This window comes from Haliaeetus albicilla, chromosome 18 (assembly GCF_947461875.1).
Source record: "Haliaeetus albicilla chromosome 18, bHalAlb1.1, whole genome shotgun sequence".
In the NCBI taxonomy this organism is placed as follows: Eukaryota; Metazoa; Chordata; class Aves; order Accipitriformes; family Accipitridae; genus Haliaeetus; species Haliaeetus albicilla.
The window spans coordinates 1,349,433-1,368,008 of record NC_091500.1 but is presented as its reverse complement, the minus strand read 5'-3'; the positions used below and the strand labels follow the sequence as shown (position 1 = coordinate 1,368,008).

The following is an 18,576-nucleotide window of genomic DNA, read 5'->3' as shown; positions in this document are numbered from 1 at the left end:
TTTGTGACTGAGATATTAAAAATACATTTTTTTTTCTTAATCTCAATGTGAAAGTGGTGGGTTTTTCCTCCTAAGGAGCATGTGTGTCTGCTGGGTATGTGCAAGCATTGGTGAGGGCTCTCCTGTAAAGTACTTGTGTTCCTGAGGTGGTCAGGGCACAGTCCCAGCTAACAGAAGAGCATTACTGAGGGAAAGCAGCTGCAAGCTCAAGGAAAAGGTTTCCTGACACAACAGCTTGTTACACAGAATCATACCATGGTAGAAAAGGGTCTAGGGTCAAGAAAGAAAAAACAGTCTCTTGGGGATTTGTTAAAGGAAAGCCTGCTGTTAGGGGAAATGCCTGCCTTCAGCTGGTTGGAGACAAAGAGGTTACAACACATATACTTGTCCTGCTCCCCCACGCAGCCCTCAGCTTCTGTTTCAGCCACTGCTGCCTTCTCTGAACTCCTCAATTAGGAGAGTGTTGGAAGCATTCCCACACCTCTTCTGTGCACAGAAACAAGCTCGAGCAGCATTTCACACATTTTATTGAGAAGGCAGCTCCCGTGACAGCTTACCCTGCAGCACAACACTGTGAGGGTTCCAGGTCTTACACACTGGGAGAAGTCCTGCCACAAGTCAGTTGTTTTAAGACATTTCCTACTCCTCTGTGCATAAATTTAGTAACTGCTTGTACTAAGGCTTCTACCCCAGACAAGCCCTTTACAGTGCACAAACTGCAGAGCTCAGAATTACATAACTACACAGGTAGAAATTAGCCATATTTATATTAATTAAACCTTTTAAAGAAATTAAGTTACTCGCAATAAAATTTAGTTTCAGAAGAAACCCCTACCCAAAATCCAAGCAAGGTTTCACAGCACACACTAAAATACAACACAACTCTGTACACAAAGTGACACACTCTCCCCCAGCTTGCTCACAAGGGGAGGAAGAACAAGCACTCAGCAGGAAAACAGCTTTTAGGCAGGTAACAACACTTAAGTGTTATTTTAAACACACAGATTATCTTAGATGATTTCAACAAACCTCAACTTGCAATAACCAAGTCGAATCAGTTGTTATAAATAAAATTGTAAACAAGGAAGTTAGGGGTTTGGCAGTACTTTGTTGCAAACAACTTGCCGTCTGGTGTCGGGTCAGAGAAGGCGATTTCGTTAGTGCTCAGGTAGCAGCCGTACATGAATGTGCTCCTGAAAGAGAAAGCAGAGGTTTCGGTGCGCTGCAACCAGCCAGCTGCTTTATCAGACTCCTAAAACACACCGCAGGGGTGTTTTCCTCTTTCTGGAGGGAGCTGTTATTTCTTCTGTCACTTTGCTTTCAAACCAGAGAATATTGTTGCAAGATGCCAGTTTGCCTTCTCAGATTCTGGCGTAATCAGGAGGCATTTTAAAATTAGCAAGAAGGATAATGTAAGACTGCATACAGGTAGAAAACCCACACGCACAGTTTTACATGGAAACCCAGAGATTTCAGTTAAATATCTTGCAACAGTTCCCGAGTGAAGTCCACCACAGCAGTGCCAGGACTCTCTTGGGCACCCACAGGTCACCCAGGTCCAGCTGGCTCACACGGCCTGTAGGTTTGGAAGGTGTCATTGAGGTAGCACATCAAACCCTAACCATGGGAGGAAGCAGAGACCAAACATCGGCTGATGAATTTACAGAATACTGAGCTCCAGATACAATAATGAATGATTATAAATATAAAAAATTATACACATATGTACTCATATACTTTATATGTCTGTATTTTATATACACATAGTGAGCAGATATGACACAAAGAAGATATGTGCTACTACAGGCTCATGGACTGCCAAGCTCCCCCTCAAGGCAGTCCATATTAATAGATGAAGGGAAGTTTTTAACTCTTCCTCCCAGTTTTGCCTGAGCTTGAAAAGCTCAGAATTTCCTGCCTGGAAAAACTCAAGTGTTTGGGCCCATCAACTTGACCAGAAAAAAAAAATAAAAAATAAAAATTTTCCCAACAAGCACAGCTTCTCTTTGAAAATCCAGTCCATGTAGCTCTGTGTTCTGGTTATACCCAGTAGTTAACAGCGTGGCCCACACTTGTGTCAGATTTGAAATAAAAATATTACTTTAATATTAGATATAATGTAATATCTGTCCATTTGATATCCTTCCACTATGAAGTGGGGATTCCAGACTTGCTTAACAATACAAGTTTATCCATTTCCCTAAGTTCCTTCTAAACACTTTTTGCTGCAATCATCGTTTCCCCCCCACGGATAAATCCCAGCTCCCCGCTGCCCTCCCACCACCTCTCCCTACCTGACCGTGTCCACCATGTGACAGGCGATTCCCTTCCTGCGCTTTGGGCCGAACACCCAGATCCTGCTGATGCCGCAGATGGCAGGCTCTGGCTCTGTGGAGCAGCGCCAAGCCCGGTGGTGCTGCAGGGCGTCCTGGCCAGAGGATGGCACAGCTCCTGGCTCAGACAGCACCCGGAAAGCCTGCAGGGACAAGCAGAGGCATCAAACTGGTCCTTCCCAACAGGACGCAGAGCCACAGACCTTCCTGTGCTCCCAGCCTTGCCTTCTGCTCTCTTACAAGTCAGACCACTACCCAGCAAGGTAAACCAGAACCCAAACCAGGGTCAGATGCAAGCTCGCTGCAGTATCGGCCATGCAAACTTGGCTAACTCCTGCCAGCAACGTCTCAACCTGACAAAAGCACAAGCTTTTCCTTAATTTCTTTTTTTTGTTGTTGTTGTGGGGTTTTTTTGTTTAGTTGGGTTTTTTATTTCCTTAGTTTTATTTTCCCTCCTCCTGTCCTAAGCCAGGATTTCCAATACACAGGCTTAGGCAAACAGCCCCAGTGATTAGCCTGCAGTTTCAGCCTCTCCCCATACATTAATAACACATACCTGCTTGATTGATTCAGCCACTAAGCACCCAACAATCATCTTCTCGTTGGACACAAACAAGTATACTTTAGTCTTGGCTGGGCAGCTCAAAGAAACTTGCTTAAATCCCAATTCATTATCTACAATTTCTCGCACATCTTCTGCCTAAGAAAACAAAAACAGAGAGGTGTGTTAGGGAACCAATGCGCACATTCTTTGACTCTGGCGTGAAACCTGTCAGAAAGGGGACTCGTTCCCCCAAATAAGCCTGTGCTTACACAAGATCAGGCTCTAACTGTGTAGAGAATGTTAAAGAACAGGCTCTCACTTGTATCTTCATCCCTCTACACCTCTTGCTCAGCGCACCTGCCTCTCAAGCCAGTCCTTGGGCCTGAAAGGATCAAGTTATGCTGGCGTTGTAAGAACAAGAGCTTCAGCACAGGGAACAGGGTTAGGATGTGTCAGGGTGGGTGTCTACAGCAACCTAGATTGCTGCTGCAACCCTGTTCAGCTCTCCTGTTCACCCTGTGCACTGTCAAGCAATGTATGATCACACACTGAGGTAGTTCCAGGAGCTGAGCCAGCAGAAAGCTAATCTACAACATAAACCCCAAAATAAACAAACATGTACCTTCTTGACCGCATATTTTGGGTCATCTGGAAGAATCAATACAATTTTCCCATCCCAGAACTCTGCCACAACCCGTTCTTTCTTCCAACCCTGCCACAGAGGGAGGAAAAAAAAAACAACCAAAAAACAAACAACAAGTTAGTGGTCTAGCAAAAGAGAGGAAGTGATTCAGTGCAGACTCTGGCAGATGAAGCTGTAATCTGAACCACTCCAGCTTTCAGGAATAAAGTAAAGTCATATTCATCAAACTGATGAAGGCAGACAGTTGCTGGAACTGCTTAACTTACACTTTAACCTCCCCTCTGGATGACAAAACATTTGCCTGCAGCTGTCTTGACTTTGTACCTGGCTATCACACACCACTTCCCCCTGTGTTCTTCAGCTGAGCTGCGAGCACAGCCATCACCTTACCACATATCTGAGTCCCTCAAGGAATCTCTCGTGGTGCTGGATGTGCTGTGCTTCATCCTCCGGGCTAGCAGCCGTGTAGATCATGCTGCACGACTTGCAAACTATGGCACCGAAATGCTTCTGACCAGCATCCTAGTGAAAAACAGAGCCAGCTAAGCATTCTGAAGCTGTTCAAAACCACGTTCAGTTTAAAGAATGAGGTTGAGAATTAGTTCTAGTAACAATCATCAAAGATTCAAGTATTTGTTTTCATTTGAATCTGTGGAGAGGAGGACAGGCTTTTGCTTATTTGCAGAATATTCAGAACTCTATAGCATCAAATTATCCAGGGAACGCAATCAACGCATTATTTGGAACAAGTCTCGAAATAGTTCAGCAACATCCTCACTGAGAAAACAATGTAAAAGAGCACAACAAAAAAATCGAAGGAAAACTCTGTACTGTGTTTTCATCAGTTATCTAAAAATAACTTCATTTTTATCTCTGTCAGTACACAGGGAGGGGAAGAAAAGGAACTGAATGCCAGTTGTGCAAGCAAACAGCAGATTGCTCTTTAAGTACTGAGGTGAAGTGAAGTGTGGTTTGTTAAGGACTCATCTTACTTCTCTGCACTGGCTCATACTGCAGCAGCTGTTTTCCCTTCCCCACATCCCAGTTCGGGCTTCCTCCCCATGTCACAGCACCCACAGTCTGTCCCTTGTGGGCCCAGCAGTTCGACACGCAGCTGAGGCATGCCAGGCAGGCTTGAAGCTTGTGGCTGGCCAGCCAGCCAGCCATGTTCAGGGTAGCGATGACTGCTGAATACAGCTGCTGCTTTCCTCTCAGCACAGGCATTCATCTGGGTTTCTCCCTTCCACGGGGACCAGTTTTCAAAACACTCAAAACTTTGTATCTGTGAGGTCTCAAATTTGACAGAAACCATCCAAATGACTCAAAAGGTGCTAGAAAAGGCAGATCAGCAGACAAGAATGATCACATAAGCCCTGTTCCCTCAGGAAACAGGCTTGAAAATGTCTGCATGTCACCAAGTGAGAACAAATGGTTTACTAAAAAAATTACTCATCGCTGAGGGCGTATTTTCTGGAAACCCATACGTGCGATAGCTAGATGACACGCGAGTCTCAATAACACTGTTTGGCCTCCTGCTGCTCCAAAATCAGTACTCCACACCGAAGGGCAGCAGCAGGAAGGCAGACATGGAGCTACCAAAGAGGCACCCACTCGTTAACAGAGCGAGCTCCGTTCAGGCTCAGCTCTCACTTGCACATTCCTGCTCCTGTGCTGCCCTGGCTGACGTTTGCCGCTGTGGTTGCAGTGCTGTGCTGACTCTGTTCGCACAGCGGGCCAGGAAGCCGTGGGAAAGGAAAATTATCCAGCCAAATCCACTCCTATAGCATCTATACAGGCTTGGCCGAGTTCCTCTTTGGCTTTTTTTGTTTTGTTTTAAATATTATGTTACATAAACCTCTTTTGAATTCCAAAATGTAATAAAGTGTTAGTCCCAGGGAAACCATAACAATGTATTTCCCAGCTACTACCCTGTCCTAAAGTGCTAAATATGTTAATTACTACCGTGTTACTGTCATCACAGTGTGGTTGGTTTACACGTGAGGAAGTCTACTTATCTGTTAGACTCAAGATATATTTCTTGTTTCCTCACCACCATGTCACCCCGAGGGGAACCTTACAATGATCATCTGATCTCTGGAGCGCTTGCAGAGCTCTTTTGCCTTCTTGCTTTTCTGCGAGGTGTGAGATGTTTTTACAGGTGGGCTGGACCCAAACAGAGCAGTCAGTTCATCCAGCGTAGCCTGCATCCTGAAAATAATTTCAGAGATGAAAATTAGTCACTGCAGACAAAGGTTAACATTACATGTTGGGTACCAGGGCAGGGTAGCAACTCTTATTACAGAACACCCCAAACTAAGCCAGGTACAGCATAGCTTCTTGACAGCTGTGGTGCCAGCTCCCCGGGAGAGGGAGGGAAGGACAGGGGCTCTAGGAAGTGCCCCAAAATTGTATCAGAAGTTAAATAACTCTTGATTAAGCACCTCTCTCACTTCCACAGCCATCCCTTTCCAGGATATTGGAAATTCAGCAGCTCCTTGAACAGTTGAAGGGATACACAACAAACGGAGCAGCAGGGGGCCAGGTCTGTGAAGTATGGAAACTGCGGGTGAGGAAATAGGTGTTGCTACGGCTGCAATCATCAAAGGGCTCGGGAAGACGAACACAGGGAGATGTGGCTATGAATACCTGGAAATGTGAGCATGTGCCTCGCTGCATGACCGCACTGCAACCCACAGTACCTCAGCTTGGTCTGAGCAGCTCAGGAATCTGTGCCAGACTCCTGGACAGTGTGATACGAGGCAAGGATAAGGGTCCTACCCTGCCAGACTCAGCAGGGGAAGTAGCATTGTCTGAAGTCATCTTACAAAGCTTCAAGTGTTCCCAATTTTGTGAGGAAAGCTGAATATAGAGTGCACACCACATCAACACCACTCTCCCCTCAAGGGTAAAAAAGGGAAGAAAGTGAAAAAGTGAACTCCAATAACCTAAGAAGCATTTCATCTAGGTTTCAATCACGGTGTACAAGAACATGTGACAAGGCTTTGGCCAAGAATCACCATAGTTTGGTCTCAAGCCCACACTCTGTCTACCCCTGGGGTCCCCAGACTGCTTCCCCACTCAGCTCCTGCTTCACCACCACAAGTCCCAGCTCCTCACGCCAACACCACCTTTAGACCAGGGGATCAGCAGCATATCAGGAAAAACCCTTGGTGCTCAGGCTAAGCTCTCCTCTGCCATCTAGCCAGGACATGCTCCCGAAGGGGAGCGGACCGAAGCAAGGCCAAGAGGAATTTTTCATATTCAGATCCAGACATGGAGGCTTTATATGAATTCTTAGGTTACAATGTGGGCTTCAGCTACAGAGAAGCACATTGTTAGGGGTGTTAATAATTGCACAGGTTTTCTAACCTACCTTTAGACTTCTGCATGTAAGGTGGCATTTCTTAAGCAATCTTCAAATGGGAAATTTTAACTATTGTGCAGTGAACCTTAATATGGAACTAATTTAGAGATACACCAAACAATTTTATAGATTTGGATACTAAGGAGAATTTCCAAAGCAGAGATTTCATGTAGGAAAAGCTTGTGCTCATCAGCTTCCCAGGAGACAACTGCAAATCCAAGACTGATTTTCAGTTAATCACAAACACCAGGATTTCCACATATTCCACGGTTCCACTTGCACCATGGAAGGTATTTGAAAAGCCACATGAGGAAGCAAAGCAAATATTGCAATCAGATCTCTCTTTCAACACTTCTGTGGCAGAAGACTACAGTAGCGCAACAAGTTTTAGAAAGCTTATTTTGGCTCTTATAGGAGCAACTTTAAGTGGGTTTTTTTTATATTCACAATAAACTCATCTCAGAATGCTTTCATTGTTAACAAAATGTATCAACAAGTTGATTCAATATGAGAGAGGCATTAATAACTCTGGTTCTTGTGTGAGAAAAAAAGTCTTTTTCCACTAGAGGTCTACGAGTACAACAGCAAATTAATGAAGAAATAAGCTAGTCAGAAGCACAGACACCAGGTAGTATAATCACACCTTATGAGTAAAAAGTCCCAGTGCCTACAAGTAATTTAGCAATATCATGCTTTTTACAGAATCAAAAAGCAAACTTCACATGCTTGTGCTTCATTTCCATCACAGTAAATAGCAAACTGTTGTGGTTTAACCCCAGCCAGCAACTAGGCGCCACACAGCCGCTCGCTCACTCTGCAGTGGGATGGGAAGGAGAATCAAAAAAAGAAAAGTAACTTGTGGGTTGAGAGAAGAAAGATTTAATAACTAAAGTAAAATAAGATATAATACTAACAACAACAATAATAAAAAAAATAGTAATAATTAAAAGTAATATAACAAAAAGAGAGAAATTAGACCCAAGTAAAGACAAGTGATGCACAGTGCAATTGCTGACCACACGCTGACCAATGCCCAAGCAGTGATCTGCCCCTCCCGGCCAAGTCCCCACAGTTTATATACTGAACATGATGTCCTATGGTATGGAATGTCCCTTTGGCTAGTTTGGGTCAGCTGTCCTGGCTGTGCTCCCTCTCAGCTTCTTGTACACCTGCTTGCTGGCAGAGCATGGGAAAATGAAAAATCTTTAACTTAAGTTATGCACTACTTAGCAACAACTAAAAACATCAGTGTGTTATCAACATTATGCTCCCACTAAATCCAAAACACACTGTACCAGCTACTAGGAAGAAAATTAACTCTGTCCCAGCCAAAACCAGGACGCAAACATCGCCCAGGAAACTTAAGAAACACCCACTCAGGTGAACATGGGAAAGTGGAAGAGAAGCAAGTGCTTCTATTAATCCTTTTCACCCATTTTTATTACAACCTCTGCCTTTTCTTTGGCATCTAGATCAAAAATTCTGAGTGTGCTGCTACCTAGTGCTGCTGTACTAAAATTTCTCAGGTTAAAAAAAAAAGTGCAATACAAAACACACCTGACCAGTGCAGTTAATGGTCTTTGCACTTCAGGTGATTTCTGTATAGCACACAAATACTTCCCCAAGTGCTAACAGTGAAGATGTTGGTCAGCGTTAGCCATGGCACTGTAATATTTACAAAAACATATCACAGGAAAAGTTACTATTGAAAAGCAATGAACCTTATGGCAGAGAAAGTTCAGTTTGACACTAAATTTAAAGAACATGGGTATTCCACAATAACAAGCCTTCTGAAATCTTTAGCTCTGTACAACTCCAATAAGCCAGTGCCTTCCCCAAGAGTGAGTCATTTCAACAGTTTAAAAATTAATACTGTAGGCTTAACTGGTAAAGGAGGTCGACTGTGACAGAAACAGAGAAGCTGCCAGTTCCTGCAAGAGCCACAGACTGGCCTGAGCAGAGTTACTGACCCGCCCTATCAGCCTTTCCAGCATTACTCAATGAGTAAATCAACGAGTTAACTGGCCCAGTTAAACATAGAGTCGAATTTTCACATGCTGTAGCTGATGTACACAAACTTAGCTCAAAAGGTTGCTTGTAGCACAGAATTTCTTCAAATGTGGCAAGAATGCACATGCCAGAGCCAATTTGTTTTGACAACTCTGGTACCTACTCAAATTTGTAGTTAGTGCTGTCGAGGGTGTCTGGCTGATGAGAGGTGCAGGTCCCTAATGAACGGCCAGTACATAAGGACTGAAAGTTACTGCTCATTGTGGACACTCCAGATAGGGAGATATAGAACACTACAGAAGTAGTATAAATAAAAACCCCTCTACAGGGCCCAAACACCACCAAGGCTATGGCATTCTTGGTGATGAATATATCCTGAAACAGTCCCCCTTGTTCTAATGATTTTATCATTAGCAACAGCTAAGAGAAAACTATTATTTCCTTTTTTGTTAAAAAAAAAAAAAATCAGCTAAATATGTACAACCTCACAAGTAAAATGTATTACAGACAGTAAGCAAATGTGTATTTCCTTATTCACAGGCTAGTATGCCCCTAAACCAACACAACTTTCATCTTTCATCTTCCCTTTAAAAGGAAAAAAAAAAAGCCAACCCAGTAAAAACCCCAGGCTCCCAAACCTTACAAGGATTAGGAGAAAGCTAAGCTATTGTTTTTATAATTACTATAATTTAAAAAAAAAAAAAAAAAACAAACACGATTCTGCAGATATGACACTTCTGCTCATTCTTGGAGAGACTTAGCAAAGGTAAGCCTACCTTTTCTTGCTGGCAGGGGGTACACTGAAAATGGGGTAAACAACAGCATTTGAAGGAGATGCTGGAAAAGATGAAGTTATTGTGGTTTAGAATCCTTTTTAGTTGCAGAACATGTCAATACATGGAAACAGAAATTCAAACACCAATGAGACTTCAAAATGATACACAACAGTGAAATTGAACTCTATAGACAAGAGTTTATAAGAGTACAGGGAAGTTGTTGATACTGCAGTATATAAAGGTTGTGTCCATGAATGGTATCCAGCCATAATTACCTTCAATCCACTGAAGTAACATTGATCAGGCTATCTGGTACTTTCCCCTCTCACATCAGAATTACAAAGCAGAAATTTCCGCTGCACTAGTCTAGTGTTTCCTTGGCTATTAATTAAGAGTGTTAATCAAGCAGAGGTTTCTCCATTTTCCATTATTTTGGCTGAGGCAGCCTGAACCTATAGCTTCTTCATCCTAGAGAAGCTGGGAAATGATGGGCTCAGTGCTAGGTTACAGCACAAAAGCTGCAAGTTTTAGGATAATTTAGCAAAGACTTTGATAAGTAAAACAAGGCAAATTATTAGTTAGGAATATATTTTCCCTCAAGTATAAAAAGTTTAGGTACTAGACTGCTTTCTGCTCTCATACTTCGACTGCATTCACAGATATTTGACAGAGAATTCATAGGAGTTACAGAAACATAGTAAAGTACATAAGCAGAAGAGTGGCCCTAACAGCCGCCAAAAACACACCATGAAGATGAACCAGTTGTTTCTAGGAAACAGGACACAATAAAAAAAGTCTCTTGTTAATATCAGTAGTGGAAAAGATCGTGAGGAGTCATGAAGACGACACTAACAAACAATAAAAAGCCTACGACTTCCTAGAAATGTAGGATCTTAGAGGGCCAAGGCACTTCTTGGGAAAGGCGCCAGCAGGCAAATAATGTCAGGCAATGTTTGGGAATGTGGTGGCAACAGCTTTATAAACAGGTAGAAAACACAGTAACAGGAGGCTTTTATACAGAGCTGGAGATAGCATAAAGAAAAGTGGCTGGCAGCACAGAGCATGCCACTCCTCAGAACAAGAAGAGGAGGCATGGAGAAATGGTGACCTTCAAGAAAACAGACTTCACTACGTTCCAAAAGTGGATAAATAAGTTCCCATGCAAAGCAAGACTAAAGGGGTGGGGGGAAGGAAGCTCAGGAGTGCTGGCAATTTCTCCAAGAAACAGATTAAGACCAGATGTGCCAGAAAGAAGTGGAGTAAGAGACAAACACGGCTATATCATGACTTTTTCCTCTCACTGGAAACTCAAGGAATCACAAAGAGAGTAGAAACCAAGGGAAAGCAGGGCAGCAACACGAAGGACTGAAAGGAGAAATGCCAAATTGAAAACTGAGTGCTACCTGGGAATGTCACAGTACCAGGAAAGAATCCTGTAACAGCAAGAGGAAAATCCAGAAGTTTCTGCTACCAAAAGAGGAGGAAACACTAAAACCAGATGACAAACGACAACAAAAAATCTAGCGCTTTATTTCAGTCATCAGTAAAAGAATTAGTTGTGATGGGATCATTAGTGCAATTAAGACACAAAGGAGATCTGAACTTCCACAGCTGGGGAAAGATGTTGAGAGACCACTCAGATAAATTAGAACTTTTCAGGCTAGCAAGGATTGAATTAACCCAGGGCTGCCGAGGCTACAATAGCAAATGCTGCCTATTTTTAAAACGGAAAAAATGGAGAAACCAGGAAATTAGGATAAAATAACATGACTTCAACTCCTGCAAACATACTGGCACATGTTAGTGCATACTTGGAAGATGAGACAGCAGGTAAAGGCCAACACATTAGTCTGCCTTAATAAAATAATATTTAAGCAACATATTTTCTTTTTATTATCACTTGTTATCCCCAAGAGGAAAAATAATAAATGTCTTAAAATTAATATATAACTTCTGAAAATTCCCTTGCATTAGTAGGGAAATATGGCCTCTGTAAACCAACCATAAGAAAAGGGGCAAAGTTGACTAGGGAAAAAAAAAAAATCATATTCAAGTACTTATTGTTAATAATTCACTGCTGAAACAAAACGTATAGAGTGGAGTTTCCTCGGTGACCATCAGGAGTAAACAATAATATATGTTTATAACTTTGTAGATAATACCTAGCACATAGGGGCATTTAAGAGTTTAATTTAAAAAGCATTCTTGTATGGAAAATAGACAGAAACAAACAGACTAAAATAAGGATAAGAGGAACCACTACACTTAACAAGCTGGGGCACAATAAGGGATAGGGATCAACCCTCTGGGCAGCAGCTGCATGTAAAACACTTGGGTTACCATCTGCCTCAAACCAAAGGCATCTCACAAAGTTTCCTGTGGAAATGTATGCCTTCACTACATGTGAAATATATGAATCACTCCCTTCCTGCTAATTAGTGCTGGTAAGGCTCAGACAGAGATCTGTTTGGGAGTGCTGTACCAGGAAAGACATGACTCAGTTTGGAGAAAATAAAAAAAGTCAGATGCCTACAAATAAAGATTTAAAAAGAAAAGCTGAAAGAATCAGGGTAACAGTCCAGGGAGAAATGAATGGGGAAAAAACATAATAATAGGTTTCAAATACAGTAATTTCCCAAATCTTACTGGGAATGAGCTATGTAGTAAAGCAAAGAGGAAAGATAGGTTAGACCTCAGGATAAAACACAGTTTACATACAGCTTAACACTAAAACAGATTCATCAGGGAAACGCAGAATCTCCATCATCACTGTCCAGCTTATATAAACACGAAATTATAGGACAACATGGGAATTCAGCAGAGTTGATCCTGCTGAGGAAAAGCCAGTAACCTAAGAGATTTTCAAAGTCTCTTCTGTGTCATTTTCCTACAGCAACAAAGGTCATAGACCAAGACATGTATAATCCAACTTACCTCGCTTATGTGCCTCACGCAGAGATTGACTTGAAGGAATAATGCAATCATCTGACTCACAGGTTGTAGAACAACTGATTTCATCAACATCCTATAAATTAAGACAATTTTCTTAGGGCAAAACAAAACCTCTCCAGTTGATGAAGTTCTCAGACAGCAGCTACAGAATCACATACACTTCAAGGGACCTTCACAATGAGCATTAATTGACATTATGAAGTGTTACCAATGGCTGTATTTTCCAATAACAAAACACAGTCTTAGCAGACTACCCATCTCACCATTATTAAAGTTACATCTGACTGCTGAATTTGAAAGTGTTGCTGAAAACATTGCATCCCAGCACTGAGGAAAAGTTCATGTCCTGCAGGTTGCTCACAGCCTTGAGGTGTACCATCAACATTTCTCATCTACCTGCCTTTGACTAGTGTAAGACCAAATTCAGCTTATGACAATGATCGTGGATTTTGATTCTCAACACCTTAACACTTATGTATGCCCCTGCTTTTGTTTTAGTGCAGGATGTGTTTTGGTTTTTTTCTTGTGTTTTTAAGTAAATCTTAACTATAGAGGTTTGTATCATTTCTCTACCTCAGCATTTCTGGGACTCTGCTTCATTCTCTGTCTACAACTATGCATCTTCACAGCTTTTGGAAGCCTCTTGCAAATGTTCTACAAAAATGAAAGTTTGCCAAACTGATTTTTGCCTTGAACTCTGCTCTTTTTATATATGACAGTGTATCATTTCCCATCAGGAACGCTAGACAGTCACCAGGCAAAGCAACTGGCTGTAGCAGAATCTGAGACTAGATCAAGGCCAAACTTGGTCTGTATTTAGTTTGCGGTAACGAAGTCACTACGTTCCCTTTTCAAACACTCTATGCTTCTGGTTAACCTCTGAGAAATAGTTTGCCAACACAAAAAACTGCCATCACAGCAGAATCAAATGCTTTCACATTTGGTTTTTTTTTTACTGCATGTGCAAGGTTAGATTGCACAAGCTAACATTTGTGGTTTATTAATGCTGCATTGTAAAAACATATTGACAATCAAGTCAGGAATGTGAGAGATACTAAAACAGTGCAGGTGAACAAAGGAGGCAATAAACTGTCTTTTATTGAACTGACACAGGAATATAGAACACATTAGCCCTATAAAAACAGCTTCCCATCTTGTTCACTACTTCCTTTCAATGCCCAGTATAAAATACTACAGTAGTATTGCACTGCCTTTTCCTACTTTCCTAAGTTTTAGATGCCAGAATGCAACAGCAAAATATGACATCAAGTGTAATGAAACAGTTTGCAAACCTGTTCTGAATTTGTATTTTACTGCTGCACACGTTCCATTGCCACCCTTATCTTTCACACCTAAGAACCGCATTAGAAAGCGAAATCCACATACCAAACTAAACAATTCTCTAGCAAATCCTAAAATTAAAAGTGAGGTCTGGCAAGCATTAACTGGTTGACAATAAGTGAGACTCATTGCAAAGTTTAACCATTCCAGTACTGCTAAACCTATTTGCACAAGAATGAAATTTATGTTTAAAAAAAACCCTACCCAAACAACACTTTTCTATCACCAGGAGTATTCACTGCTAAGGTAGCTTATACCTCTTCAGTGATATACAAAAACGTTACAGTTCTTCAAACACAGACCAGCTCAGAAAAGTCACTGTTGGTTTGTTAAAGCATGCAAAACCAGGGCTTAGCCTCGCTTCCTTGGAGAAGGGAGCTCTAGAACTGGCACACATAGTTCCTGCTGAGAAAATAATCGCTAAAAAGATAAGCCCAGACCACACCAAAGCCTGCTAGTGCCACTTTACAGCACAGGCTGTCCCAGCAAGCAACATCTTGTGACCCAGGAGAAATCTCTACAGACAGACACTCAAGAAACAATTTTGCTTTCTCTGTCTGATTACTTCACTGGCTGAGAAGCACATGGGTGGGGAAAACCAAAACTGGTTTCAAGGAGCACAGCAGCAGAACTCAAGAAGTGCCTTTTTCTGCCAAGCTTTGGGCAGGTAAGGTTTTGCAAACAGTTACCTGGGGACAACATCCAGGATGTGGGCTCTTGACCTCCCACAAAACTCAGCAAGGTCAGCCTCGGGATTTGTTACATTTGTTAAAACATTTAGAAATTTATTTTTCAGCTGCCCTTTATCACAAAAAAAAGAATACATGTTGTCTTTTGGAAAAACATCATGCAGAAAGCTTTCCTTTCAGCTGTCATAAATGGAATATTTCACCACAACAGAGAGCTAGCAACAGACGGGGATGCTGACAAGAACTTCCTGAAAGTTTACCACAGTTTTATGCCTTCGTAAGGCAGGAATAAACCTGTGAAAGATTTCCTAGGCAAAATCCACTAATATATCTAAATAAACCCCCTATGTCCGAATAACTGGAGCACGTGTTACTTCCAGCTTGCTCAGAAACCTCTGTGTGTGTCACCTGAAGGCCTCCGTGGGTCTTGATGACCCCTCTACTTACCACATTCTCTGCATCGCTGTCTCCTGCAGCTGCAGACTTCGAAGCCCAAAACCGACCAGAGGTGCTTCTGCTTTTTTGCGGAGATGTTTTTCCTTCACATGCCAAATCTCTGTCTTGATTTGCACAGCTTGTAAAATCCTCCCTGTTTTCATTTCCCTTCTTCTGAGGCACAGAAATACTTCTCAATATACCACCCGCCTCAAGAATTTTGTTTCTATCAGCTGAATTAGACTTTGTAGTTGTCGGTGGTCTGGGCTGATCATTTTCTTGCAGAGACTTGGGGAGACCCTGGAGAGATTTAGTGTCTACAACTGGTTTTTTAGAGTGTGATTTCTTCCTGGCAGAAAAGAACGCTGCTCCCAACTGGAGTTTCAGGGCTGGTTTAACTGTCATGCTTAGGACTCTGAAGGGTGAATCCATCTTCTTTTTAATGAGGCAATTCACATTCTCTTTCTCCACACTGGGTTTTACCACTGGTACATCTCCTTTTGCCTTCTTAAGTGTTTTGGGGACAGTTTTGCCATGCTTCGTTGAGTGCTTGGTTGGCTTTAAGCTTGTTTTCCTGCTCAAGTTCATGTTCATCTTCTCAGTCCTGCTGGCAGCTGGGAGATTTTCCTCCCTGTTCCTCTCACCCAAGGAGTGGTTCTCATTCAGTTGTTTCCTCTCAAGAGGAGTAAGGTATCGCTTTTCCTTGCTATAAAAAGACACCACAGGCATAAGGGGCTTGTATGAGGAAGCGGGCTTTGGGGATAATTTCCTTGAGGACTCCCTCTGCGCGGCTGTGGGAACACTGGCTGCCTGAAGAGGTGAAACATCCAGCCTCCTCGACAGTGCCGGCTTCACTGGGACAGCCTCATTTTCTTTCATCTCATCACTGGAGCTAGATAACCATTTTATTTGAGAAGCAAACCAATCATTTCTTGATTTCTTGAGTGGAGACAGACCTTCAGCAAAGCCTATCATCATTTTTTTCACAGGAGTCTCAAAGGCCAAGGATGAACTGTAAAAATAATTACAGAGCAAAACATCACATGTACTATTGAAAGCTTTTCAACTATTATTTTACTTAAGTAACACTTAATTTTCACTCAGCCTAGTTGCCTGTACTGGTACATGCTCTGTAACAAATACAAATATCAAATAACAAAATATAATACACAAATATCAAAAGGCCTAAAACTGTCTCACGATTCTCCACATTTTTTTTTTTAAATAGCAAATCTATTTTCCTGCCTGAACTTGTTAAAGCACCTGGGAACAACAGTCATTCTACTTTCTGGAACGCTGCCGACAGAATCGGCGCTATTCATGATTAAGGAGAAAAAAAAAGTTAACATACCCATCGGTATCAGTAGAACTACGGCTCCTTTTCTGTGGGGTAACAGCTGCCATGTCTTCACCAGAGCACCTACAAGAACACAATTTTAATAGGTGGAAATAAACTTCCAGTAAAAAACAAAACAAAAATCAGTAAAGAAGGAAGAGGAGGAGGGGGACTGTGAAGAAAACACTGAATGGCAGCAGTTCAGGCATGACAGAGACTAGAACAACACAGGGCTCTGTTTCAGTTGAGCATAAGCCATAAAACAAGCGCACACAGAAAAGATCTTCCAGGTCAAGTCAGATTCTGTCATCATGAACAAATGCATCCTAAAGTACTTTTTCTGAAATGGAGTCAGATAATTCAGAAATTAGTTCTACTTTCTCTCTCTTGCAAAGCTCATTCCAGACCTCCCTGACACATTCCTAGAAACCTTCTTGCTCCTGCCTGTATTTGCGGTCAGTTTATTCTTGTGAGGATTTCACGCTGGCATTTACCTCCCAGGCGAGACAGCTCTTTACCCAACAGACTTCTAGAGTTTCTCTCCCAGCTCCCGTCTTGCCAAATACCATAAACCACACTTTTTTAGCCTTCATTAACACAGTAGCCATTTAAAGCAGTTTAACACTCGAGGCTGTTTGTTCTCAGTTTGAGATCATTATCGTAAAATATTAACTTTTCTGTTACATGGCTTTTCACAACTGAAACCCCAGAATAAATACTCTGTATCCAAGAAGACTAGTAATAAGAGCTCATGAACTACTAGAAATAATAATTTATTCAATAATCTACCAGTAGGGGGAAGTTCCTCCTAACCTCCCTGCGTTAAGGTATTGCTGTTTTGGGGAAGTGGTGGCTGATGACAGCTCAGACATGACAAGCTGTTGTCAAGCCCAGGAACACCAAGAACACACGCGGAGGCAGAGGATGGAGCCAGGAGCTGCATAGCTGCAGCAGGAGTTGTACAACCTCAGCACAGAGCAGTGCTGGCAGAGGGGAACTTCAAGAGAGGGCAGGCAATGCCTTAGAAGCACAGGGCAACAACAACAAGCCGGCAGGTACCTGGGAAATAAGATATCAGGTACAGATGAAAGAGAGAAGATAAGAAAAGGACTCACTGTTGGCAGGAAAGTCAAGGTGTGGGGGTGGGGAGGGCAATCCTTATAACTTGCACTATTAACCTGATGGTCCCATAGGCCACTCCCTGCAGAGTGGCCCTCCGCTGCCAGCCCCCACCACCCACACCCCTTCCCAAAATGCTCATAGTCCTGATCCCAGCCAGCCCCTCACCCCAGAAGCCCCACACCTCAGCGTTGCATCAAACCTTCATCCCAACACCCTGCAGGCACTCTACACCCTACTGGGGCACCAGCCCCTTACCACAGCACCCCACACATCTCCCACCCCCCAGGACCTAACCAAAGCCCCCCAAACCCCCCAGAAGCCCCCTCTCCGCACCTCACCCGGGACCGGGCCCCACGCTGCCTCCCCCCCATCACCCCCACCCCACCTACACCTCTATGTAGAGCCTGGTACACCTCAGCACAGCACCAAACCCCCAGCCCGGGGCCCCACACCCCTCACACTCACACTCCCACACACACACTCCCACCCCCACCATACAACGCCAGGCCGGGGGCCCAGCAATTCCCCCCTCAGCCCACACAGGCGCCTCAGAACCGCACCAGGCCCCGTCACCCACACGCCTCGTTCCCCCTCACACAAGCCCTATGCCTCGACACGGCGCCAAACCCTCACCCCTCCGTCCTCCACACACACCTGAGCCTGAGCCGGGCCCCGCTCCCCCCCGGCCCCGGCCGCGCTCCCTCACCTCAGCATCGCCTCCGCCGCCAACGCTCCCGCGCCTTCGAATCCGCGCGCCTTCTCCCGCCCGCCCGCCCTTCCCCTTACCATTGGCCGAGCGCCTCGTCACTCACGCTGTTTTTCATCGCCATTGGCCTAGCTGCGGCGCGCCGCTCTGCGCCCGCCCTACCCGTTTTACAGCCAATCAGGTGGCAGAACTCGCCACGCTCCCCCACCCCCTCCTCCCAGGGAGACTCCAACTCCCAGCGTGCCTCGCGAGGGCAGAGCCGCCTCCGCGCTGCGGGGGGTGGGGAGGGTGGGCGCGCGGGGGCTGATGGGAGTTGTAGTCCATG

General features: G+C 43.6%; 1 protein-coding gene across 1 annotated transcript; it reads right to left on the bottom strand.

Annotated features, from left to right (window-relative positions):
- Positions 1-509: 509 nt before the first annotated feature.
- Positions 510-18,293, bottom strand: ESCO2 (establishment of sister chromatid cohesion N-acetyltransferase 2). The gene is made up of 11 exons (XM_069805452.1): positions 18,252-18,293; positions 16,439-16,507; positions 15,100-16,099; positions 12,605-12,695; positions 9,671-9,731; positions 5,599-5,728; positions 3,911-4,042; positions 3,500-3,589; positions 2,890-3,033; positions 2,295-2,476; positions 510-1,193 (listed from the first exon to the last, which is right to left on the bottom strand). The coding sequence occupies exons 1-11, from the start codon at positions 18,257-18,259 to the stop codon at positions 1,055-1,057; spliced, it is 2,046 nt and encodes a 681-aa protein (XP_069661553.1). The 5' UTR covers positions 18,260-18,293; the 3' UTR covers positions 510-1,054.
- Positions 18,294-18,576: the final 283 nt, after the last annotated feature.

Coding starts and splice junctions, on each gene's coding strand:
- ESCO2 (XM_069805452.1), bottom strand. Junction 16,100..16,438: donor AGTTCTACTGATACCGATGG/GTATGTTAACTT, acceptor TTATTTTTACAG/TTCATCCTTGGCCTTTGAGA. Junction 5,729..9,670: donor CCCCCTGCCAGCAAGAAAAG/GTAGGCTTACCT, acceptor AATTATTTTCAG/GATGCAGGCTACGCTGGATG.